The sequence below is a fragment of the Henckelia pumila genome, chromosome 1 (assembly GCF_033568475.1).
Source record: "Henckelia pumila isolate YLH828 chromosome 1, ASM3356847v2, whole genome shotgun sequence".
In the NCBI taxonomy this organism is placed as follows: domain Eukaryota; kingdom Viridiplantae; phylum Streptophyta; class Magnoliopsida; order Lamiales; family Gesneriaceae; genus Henckelia; species Henckelia pumila.
Window position 1 is genome coordinate 21,625,618 of NC_133120.1, and position 10,992 is coordinate 21,636,609.

A 10,992-nucleotide genomic window follows, 5' to 3' on the forward strand; every position below is an offset into this window, starting at 1 on the left:
ACAAGAATTAAATATTAAAATAATCAAGTTTTGTGGTCCTTAGGGAGTGCAAAAAAAAAAATCTTTAAGAGAGGAAGCTGGGAGAAAAAAAAATTTGAATTTGAGGATTTATTCATAATTGACTCTTATATTAAATTTCTTTTATTTCTCACCCCATAATAATAATAATATTAATAATTATAACTATAATTCCACCTAAAAGTGCTAAATATCTCGTGTCCCCCCGTTTGATTCAAGAATCTTCGTCTGCACTCGTCCATGTGTTTCTGTTAGATTTCTCAACTTTTTTGGAGACAGTATCGCTTCCTTCCTTCAATTCCACGGAAAATCTTCACATTTTTCCAAAGAATTTTGGATTTAAACAGGCTTCACTCGATCAAATTCATCGTCAGCGACACCGAAATGGCTACCCATTTCAAACTATCCCATCCACGCGCCGCCTCGATCGTCTCCTCCCCACTGCTCTACCGCCGCAGTCCCAGCAACCCTTTTTTGGTTTTCACCGAAGAGGCACATTTTCTGTCCAAAAATACTCTGAATGGCAAGAACAACAGTGAGAGGATTTCAAGAATCGGTGCTGCGGATGGGGGAGGAGGCTCGTATCTGGAGATGTGGAAGAAGGCGATGGAGAAAGAGAGGAAGTCCAAGGAGTTCGAAAAGATGGCGGAGAATGCTTCCGAAGAGAGTGGGGAGGGGACAGGGGTGAGTGACGAAGAATTGGAGAAGAGGAACAGTGAGTTCAAGAAGCTTCTAGAGTTTTCCGTCGAGGAAAGAGATAAGATTCAGAGGATCCAGGTTATTGATCGGGCGGCGGCTGCAATTGCCGCTGCCAGGGCTCTGGTGAAGGACAATGCTCCGCCGCAGGTGGAGGATTCCGGTGTGGTGGAAGTTGAGAGTGGCGGTAAAGACGAGGAGGATCAGCAAGAAGGTATTTCTTTTTCTTGATCATTATTTATTTGTCCATAAACTTCAAGATTGATTGATTTCGATATTTTTTTGTTGCAAATTTCATCTCTGGGCAATATTTAGACATGTATTGCTTCATTTTATATGAAATTTATTTCATTTGTTGTACAATGTGCATTACCATAGCACGAGGTATTGAATCTCTATAATAGCCATACTGAGTGGTGATTCTTCTCTATTGGTGATCTGTGTCTGATTTTATGTGCTTTCTCAGTTAACATTACAGGTTAAAAACAGAAGTCTAAAACCATTCGATAAAAATCCCTTGAGCTTGATCATAATCGTGTATTCGATGGGATTGTCTGAAAGATTACCTCGGTCAAATATTCTTTTTGTATTCGAGGCTGTATTTGTTTGTTGTGGAATGCTATGTTCATCTCATATTATTGAAACGAGGTTAATCATAGAGTACAAACTTGACCAGGAAAACAAAATGGAAGCTCTTTGCTGTCACAATCAAGAAGCATAGATGTTGGAACGCCCGGTCCAAGCTTCTGGACCTGGGAACCACCTCCAGATGATGATGATTATTCGTTTGGTCCAAAGCTTGCTGGCCAAACATCTCCATCTCCAGCACGATTCTTCCCTGTGTTAGAGAAAGAACGATCTTCTGATATTTTCTCCATCCCTTTTCAGACAACAATTTCTCAAACTAAGAATAGCCCTTTTCTTCCTCCACTCCAGTCATCCGTGGAGATCGAAAAATCAGAATTTACACCTCATCTGGAAGAACAGAATGAAATCAAGGTTCAATTTTCAGCACAAGCGGCCGAAGCAGCTCAGGCTCTTAATGAAGCGAACCAAGCATCTTCGCAAGGGGTTATTCCTGATGGATCGAAATGGTGGAAGGAGACGGGAATAGAACGACGACCAGATGGGGTCCTCTGTAAATGGACGCTGATTCGAGGCGTCAGTTCGGATAAGGCTGTCGAATGGGAGAACAAATATTGGGAAGCTTCAGATGAGTTTGGCTATAAGGAACTTGGTTCGGAGAAATCTGGACGTGATGCTGCAGGAAATGTTTGGCGTGAATACTGGAAGGAAACGATGAGTCAGGTTATTGCTTTACCATGATTTTTCTTTTGTTTCAGGTTCCATTGAGTGAATGTTTGCATACTCAACAAATCATGGTTCAATACATCATATATTGGCATGTTTTTTTTCGAATTTAAGTGCCTTGTGTTTGCAGAATGAGGGGATTGTATATCTTGAAAAAACCGCAGAAAAGTGGGGGAAGAACAACTATGGGAGCGAGTGGCAAGAAAAATGGTGGGAGCGTTATGGTGCTGGCAAAGCTGAGAAGTGGGCTGACAAGTGGTGCAGCATCGATCCTTACACTCCCTTAGATGCTGGACATGCTCATGTTTGGCATGAGAGGTACGAAAGTGTTTAAATCTATTCAGTGCCGAATTTAGGAATTCATCAGGTATAGGAATTTAATAAAGGGAAGCTGATGATATGTTTTGAGCACGGAAACTTCCATTTTAAATATAGTTATCGGTTTGTAACTCTCGACCCCTAATCATCTTCACACACGAGCACTTCTATTTTTGGTTCATAGGTTGAGCTTGCTAGTTTGTGAATGGTGTAGTCAATTAGCACAGGTCAAACAGACGTGAATGGATCGATCCCCATGAATTTTATCATTCTACTAAAATCTTGAATCATATTTTTCAAAATTCTTGCTACTACTGCTACACTGATTTAATGTCCAGTAACATTTCACATGTTTTTATAATTCTTTCTTTACTATTTTGCTCGTACCTTATGATCTCTCGCTGTAGGTGGGGTGAGACATATGATGGTCTAGGAGGAAGTGTGAAATACACAGACAAATGGGCCGAGCGTTTTGAGGGAGACGGCTGGTCGAAATGGGGTGATAAGTGGGATGAGAACTTTGATCCCAACGGCCATGGGGTTAAGCAAGGGGAAACATGGTGGGAAGGGAAGTACGGAGATCGTTGGAACCGAACATGGGGCGAAGGACACAACGGCTCCGGATGGGTACACAAGTATGGGAAGAGCAGCAGTGGGGAGCACTGGGACACTCATGTAGAGCAAGAGACTTGGTATGAGAGGTTCCCACACTATGGTTTCTATCATTGCTTTGAGAACTCGGTTCCCCTACGTGATGTCAAGAAACCATCTGAGTGGTCCTAGAACTTTCGTTTCATGCTTAGAGGCGGACCCAGAAGGCGAACTTGTCTAAATCCGTGGGTTCACCTCACAAGTATAAGCATGCTAATGTCAAGAAATCATCAGAATAGTCGAAAAAAGTTCATTCCTTTACATATAGGGGAAGATCCCCATAGGGAACACTCTAAATTCCTGGGATGATTGATCTACATGTAAGAGGACTTGTAGTATTCTTTACTTTCCTCTCTCCCATTTCAAGTTGCATTTAAGCAATTATGTGATATATTTCATTGGAAAACTGCATTATCTTTGATCCTGTAATTTTTGCCATTTTCATTAGACGTGCTGACTTGACATTATACACATCAACATTGTATCAGTTTCATGTTAACGTCAAGTCAGAAAAATGATTAAAATTGATATATATATATATATATAAACAAAAATAAAAAAACTAAAACTGAAATTTGATAATATAAATGACTAAAATTACAGAGATACAAACATATAGAACGAAAAAACTATTTGCACCAATCGATATGTCTCAACCTCTAATTGATGATTATTTTGCAGAAAATTAGAATGTCAAATATATTCTCACGAGATTTGAATTCAAATCAGAGTCAATGTATGTAACTTCGAATGTTCACATTGTAAAGGAATGGAGGTTGCACATAAACAGTTTGAGGTATTGTCACAAGGTGTTGACAACACCTACAATAACACCTTGAGTAATTTGCAGCAGAAATACTCTTGCAGCGCCTCAGGGCAAAACTTCACTAGAAAACTTTCAAAGAGTTTTACAACCCTAAAACTAATGATTATTGTAAAAATCAATTTCTCAAAACAAGTGAGAAAATAACAAGTAAAAGTTCCCCTAAAAATTCTATATGAAATAGAATAACAAAAACGAAGTAAGAAGAAAAATGTTGAAGCCAAAATCACACGAGCAGCACATTTCTTGATCACCGATCTTCGAGTGTTCTTCAAGGCTTCAAGTTGTCACGGCCTCAACTAAGCTTCAGAGAAATCTTCAGCTTTCTCACAATATATGTACGTAGGTTCTCACGGTCGATTCTCTATGTCTTTCTGTCGATCTCCTTCCTTCAATATATAAACTAGAATCCTTCCTTGTCGATGTTTCCTTGTAGACATAGAATGTAGTGACCCTTACCCGGATTACCTACTAAACAGAACTTAGGCATGCAATTAATTTAATTAAACAGATATCAGAATAAACTGCGGAAACATTACAAATACTACAATCTCAAGGCAAGGAATCTGTAAAAATCCAATTAGATTATACAACCATATCGAAAAGCTGTATCAATCCGATAACAACAGAAATAAAAACCTAAGCGAAGCTCCAGCTGACCAACCGCTGCCTAGCCCACTACAAGAAAAACGCAAAAAGACAACGGATTTTATCTGTTGTCGTAGGGGGTGAAAAACTGTTGTAACTGATGGTGTTGTCAAAACTGCGCCCTACGACAGCGGATTTTATCCGTTGTCGTTGCCCTCAAAGACAACGGATAAAAATCCGTTGTCTTTGAGGGCAACGACAACGGATAAAATCTGTTGTCGTAGGCATAAATCCATTGTCTTTGAGGGAAACGACAACAGATTTTATCCGTTGTCGTAGGGGTGCAGTTTTGACAACACATTACAACAAATTTTCAATCCCTACGACAACGGATAAAATCTGTTGTCTTTTTCTATATAAAAAACAAAAAAATTAAATATTTTTATATAAATTTAAAATTATAAATAATATGAAATTTAAAATTTCATAAATAAAATTTAATATACAATTTTTTAGTATTTCAAATCACTCGAAATTAAAATTCTAATTTAATGCAGATAACAAAGAAATATCGACTTCGTGCAATTGCCTCTGATAGCCTTATTAGTGCCTCCAGTTGCCTCACGATCATCCGATACGCAACTCTACTACCAAGAGCCGCATCACCTCTGCGAAGTGAGACATAGGATTCCACCAAGCTCAGCAAAGTATGCCTCGTGTACCTTTTTGGTGAGACGTACAAGTTTAACTTGAAAACAGAGGCTAACAAACAATATCAAAGGCAGTACCTAAGATAAGTCTGACCACGAATTCCTGCACAACGAAATATAATGAATGGAGGATGATATATGTCGAATAACCAAGAAAACACTAAACCTTAATAAAAACTAACTAATTCAAGTAATTAATTGGACATTACCGAAAATGCAAAATGCAAAATCGAAATACAAGAGCCAAGAACTGAAGAAATATGGTTCCCTCTTCTTCACCTATGATCTCTCTGCAGCCATTCTCAATCGTTCTTAACTTCAAAAACTTTTCAATCTTATTCTTGCTGCAACAAATCAGACGACTCTGAGTACCCAAATTTGGACACTAAAATATATATACTAATAATAATAATAATAATAATAATGATAATTAAAAAAATTATACACTAGATTCAATGAGCTCGTGTATAAACAAAACCATGAACATATCCAGTTAACAAATCAAGAAACAAATTAGCCCACCCTTCCGTAAAATTGGCATAATAAAACCAAACAAAAATGATGGAGAAGTATAAATTTATTGTAAACTATCTGTTCACAAATCTGAGGCATCAGCCCATCAATTTAAAAAATTATCGATAAAAATGCTCCAAAATACATAATGTTCAAAGTAAATCATAAATGCAGATTAATTAAAACTCGGAAAAAAACTTTTCATAGACAGAAAGGAATTGTACCATTTACCAATTGTTTCAAGGGAAGAGAGATTGATTACCTATTTACTTGTGGATCACGATGACAGAGGCCAGGTGAATTATAGCTCATTATCATTATTGGCCATGAAAAATTATTGCAAAAGAAAATAAAGTTAATATTTTACAACACATCGGTTGATTCTCCAAGTTTGAGTAATGTATTGTACACAACTGAGCAATTCATTACCATATTTGCAAAAGCTAACAGACACGATGTGAAAAAAGTGTTTGTTCCATATTGGAACTTGAACATGAAAAAAAACAAAGATAAAATAACAGGTAGTGGATTAATAATATTGAAGAGTTCCATTTGTGTGATGCCAAAATTGGATTGGGGAGTACGATAGTGGTATTGCACCTGTATTCATAGTGATTGCACCTATATTCATAACAATTCCAAAACTCACGGAACCGAGAATGCTTACTAGTGAAATTTTTCAACGGATAAGATCTCTGAATGAAGCATGTCAAGAAGCTATCCCACTACAAGAAAAATGGCCAACGAACAGTGCCATAATTTAGTTTTAAGTATGCAGTCTCCTTACTATTGTTAGGACGAATTTGGAGCGCAAGGAAAACTTCAAGTGCCTGGAAGACAAGAAGAGTTGGAGAAATGAATTCCATGCTTAATGAACTTGAAATTCGAATTTAAACATTCTATCAAGAATTAACTCATCATCTAAAAAAAATTCTAAGAACAGAGCCTAAGGATATGATAAATATTGGACAAAACATATTCTTTAAAGAATCTTTGTTCTTTTAAAAATGAAAATAAAACATACATGTCTTGGAGGTATGTGCTTGCCACTTAGAAAGTCTAGCCGCATGGTTCCAAAACTATAAACCACACATTATGGAGTCACTCTTCCTGTAAGTTAGTAATCAGAAACTTGGAATTTAGAATTCTTTTGCACAAAGTGAAATGGTTTCATATTGTTGTGCTATGATAGTACATTAAACAAAAAGAATGAAAGCATTTATAACTCCATCAAACATCTCAAGTCACAGAGTTAAAGGATTATTTTTTGAACCAAAGTTTACAGAAAGGGATAACTTGAAATTAAATAGATCACCAAATAACCATTTCAACCGAGCATACCAACTCTTTAAACAGATATCCTAGATCTAGTTGTCATATAAATCAATGAATCACATAAATGCCATATCCATGTATACCACATATCCAACCATTTTACAGCCTCAATCGCCATTATAAATCCAGAATAAACTGAGATATTGAAATTTTTCCAAAAAAAAAAAACAATACCATGTAATCGGTGGTAATAAATGGATCATTAACGGTGACAAGCTCAATGTCATCACTCTGCAGCTCAACTCTAGCCACCAATCGTCCACTCCTTACAAATCCTGAGCTCAATGTCGAAAGAAGCACACTCCACTTCACGATGGTACAGCTCTGTTATACAAAGAACACATGGCAATGGTAGCAGTGCTACAACTGATTCCTCTGTAGGATATCTTCTCGACCAAAACAGGGCAGCCCTTGCCTCGAAGGAATCCATTGAAGCCATGAAAAGTGTGGAGATAGAAAAAAAGGTAAAGATTGTGTGATTTTCTTGGAGAAGTGGCCGGTTGGTGAGGATGAGAGGCGGCGGCGTGAGGAAAGGAGCGTAGAGGAGAGAAAGGAGACAAAGGAAAATCGAAAGAAGAAGCTGGTTTATGTGAAAACCAACCATCTTTATGTTAAATGGTTCTTCTTGGGTATGAAAATGGTTCCTTCATATAATCCATCAGTTGTTATTGAACTTCAAAATCAGCAGCCTGCGGCAGCATTTACTGAGATGAAATTAAGAACAGAGGATTTAGGATTCCAGTTACCAGTGTCACCTAGAAATGGGAAAATTGTTTTTGGAGGAGAGTTCCCTGATGATGTGAAATCAAAACAGATAACCATGGTTATATTTAGTTTTGTCGTCACTCTGTCGCATTTAAAATTGACCTGGAAGTATCAGGAACTAGATCAGGAGAGCATATCGAAAAGACATAAAAAAAACCAGAAAAAATCATGTCAAAATGTAATGCAAAGTGCTATTACTTGAGATATATAGTTTCTTTTCCAGCATTGAGGATAATCTCATTCGCAATAGAAATAAAGTTCAGCATTAATTTTATGATAAATGCAAATAAAAAACGATACATTTATATCACAATTGAAACTGGTACACGTTATGGGTATCCATGATGTGTAAGGATGGAGGTTGTTGTATGAAATTTTGTCCAACTTGTAGATGTATTCAAACCATAAATAGCCAACCTAAAAGTCAGATGATGCAAAAAATCAAATAACAATCAAGTGACAAGTAAAGACAAAATCGAGAACAAATCAATTGCTTACGATCAAGGCGGTTGTAACGATGAATGCCTTGATTTTGAATCTTCGTTTTGTCTCAATCTCCTCCAATTTCTCCATCCAGTTTCAACCTGTAAGAGAGATAATTTGAAACTTAAAGGTCACGACAACAAAACTCAAGTAACTATGCATTATATATATATATATACATACATACACATATTTACAAACTCGAAAATCGATGAAAAGGTGGAAAGTGACGAGGGAAAAAGTAAAGTAAAAATATAAAAATTGATACACAATAGAAGATATAGAAGAAGTGCCGCAACCCCTATATGTTTGATAACTTCGATCTGCTAAAATTAACTTCCAACACCAGTCACATTCAGGATTCCATTAATTACTCGCTACTACGTATATCATATCCTTCTCCGTAGAAATTCGATTAAGATTACTGAAATAACGCAAAACTAGAAAAAGCATACCTCCTTTTTTATTTTGATGCGCAGAAGAGCAAAGAGACAGCGTAAAACCGAAACTCTTGCTGGGAGCAGAGGCGGAGCATGCGTCTCGAAGAATGAACCAAGAACAACTCTGATAAAAAAATAAAATCCAACTAATATCTGTTTTTTCCAAATCCAGAGTTCAAAATTCTACTTCGTATATTACTGCACTCTTGACATAATTCGATAATAGGGTTCATGCTTATTGTAAGAGTGGGTGCCCAGTGAGCCAACTGTGTGGCTATGGGCTTTGTTGACTCTTTGTATAAACAATCTTTTGTTTAATATTATTTACACTTTTATGGCAATGACTTTATATTACTTCATATTGTAATATTGTGATATACTATTGTTGTTTTGATAAAGACCTTGAATATACTATAGTGTATGTAAGATGTGGTAGAACATGGAGATGTCTATCATGAAATACATCTTATAGTCACTGTATATTCTAAAACCGTTCCTAGTCGATTGAGCCGTCCGATAATAAGGATAAGGATCGCTCGAGTTTGAGACTAGAATTTGCGATGCGGAGTACCACGTTTCATTGGTAGGGAACATGGAGATGTTCGAAGCATGCAAATGGATATTCATAGGATGAATAGTCGAACTACCCTATCCGGACTTTCCAAGTGGTTATCACTTATCGAGTGGATAAAGTCCGCGGTTTTGGTTGTACACCATTAGTCCTTACGACTTGAAACATCATGGAGACTCTATATGCTAGTACTGTGCTTTGACTCGTTTACCGACTCTGAGGGGGTCATCAGGTGTCGAGATTGGGTACAGTTACGACACATATAGGAGTCAATGCATTGTTGTCAAGGATTCACCACATACTTGCGAGTGTGGATATCCTATGCGATCTGAGGAGATATTAGTGTGACAAATCTCTGGCCAGAGTACTTGATGTGATTTAAGAAATGGTTTCTTAGTAGCACATGCGATGTCACTAATTTGATCTTCAAGATGCATTGCATAGTCATCGAATCTTGAGCGACTCTCGATATACCAATGGTTGTTGATTCGATCGGGATATATGGATGAAGGGACCGTACTGTACGCTAACCAAAATCTACTGGTTCTTGTAGGCACTATCAGTGATACCTAGGGAATCATGGGGCGATGTTGCTAGGCGCTTTACCATGATTCGTTGGGCAAGTCGGAAAGTGTTGTTCCGAGTCACAAGGAGTTGTGAGCCCACGGCTAGCTGTATCCCTGAACCATTGAGGGTCACACAGTGTAATGGAGTTTTAATCCCCGTTGAGATAGTTAAATTTAAAGAGTTAAATTTAATGAACTAAGGAGTTGGACTTCTTGAATAAGAGTAAGGGAGTAGGATTTCCTAAAATGACATAGGGATGGACATTTTTGGAAACCACTGAATTCGGATTCAGGAAAATTTATTTTGACTTTAAAACGTGCAGAAATGGTTTCTGTGCACATTGGTGAAATCGTTTCATCAATCGGAGTCACGATGAATTTTATATTAATTTCTGAACGAGCGGGCTTTGCTTGTCGGGCCACAGCTTATGACTAATGGGCCCTAAGGTGTTAGTGGCCTGCATTATAAATAAGTTATTTCAGTACAGAAATTACACACAACAGGTCATAATTTTTGAGACAGAGCAAAAAACGAACCCTAGCCTCTCTCTCAACAAATCGGCCGAACCCTTCCCCTCTGCCCGAGAAAATTCCGGTCTGTGATTTTGAATCGCAGTAAGGAATAACGAATCAAATTCGTGTATTCTCTTCGCAGAAAACTTCTGATAGATTTTCTAGTGCAATCTATCAGAGGGATTAAACCTCTGTTCGTGGACCTGATTGAAGGCGTTCATCGGTTCCAGGGAGAGACAACAAGAGCAGAATTGTTCTGTTGGTGTCCATTAATCTCGTTGCGAGATTTGAGGTAAAATTTATTTAATTGTTGTTTAAATTTTATACACACATAATTCAATCGATGAACGGTTGATACCCATACCATGGAAACGTTCCACGAAAAATTTTTAAACTTCCGCTGCACCGGGTATCAATCGTAATTGGTCTGGGAACTCGCCAGTTTTCCAACAGTGGTATCAAAGCCAGGTTGCTCAGATCAATCGATTGAATTAATCAATTGTACAAAATTTTTGAGTCTCGGTTTTTGAAACAAAATAAATATTTTTAAATAAAAAAAAAAAATTTTCCGGGGCAAAAAACCCGGGCAGCGATTGGATCGCTGCCCGGTGGGGCAGCAATTGTTGCTGCCCCGGGCGGCGCACGGCGCCGCCCAAAGGGGGCGCACGGCGCCGCCCAAGGCGGCGACCGT

General features: G+C 37.8%; 1 protein-coding gene across 1 annotated transcript; it reads left to right on the top strand.

The window, feature by feature from the left end:
- The first annotated feature begins 227 nt into the window (after positions 1 to 227).
- Positions 228 to 3,461, top strand: LOC140874602 (protein LIKE EARLY STARVATION, chloroplastic). Its single transcript, XM_073277918.1, has 4 exons — positions 228 to 928; positions 1,391 to 2,022; positions 2,156 to 2,343; positions 2,751 to 3,461. The coding sequence occupies exons 1-4, from the start codon at positions 403 to 405 to the stop codon at positions 3,124 to 3,126; spliced, it is 1,722 nt and encodes a 573-aa protein (XP_073134019.1). The 5' UTR covers positions 228 to 402; the 3' UTR covers positions 3,127 to 3,461.
- Positions 3,462 to 10,992: the final 7,531 nt, after the last annotated feature.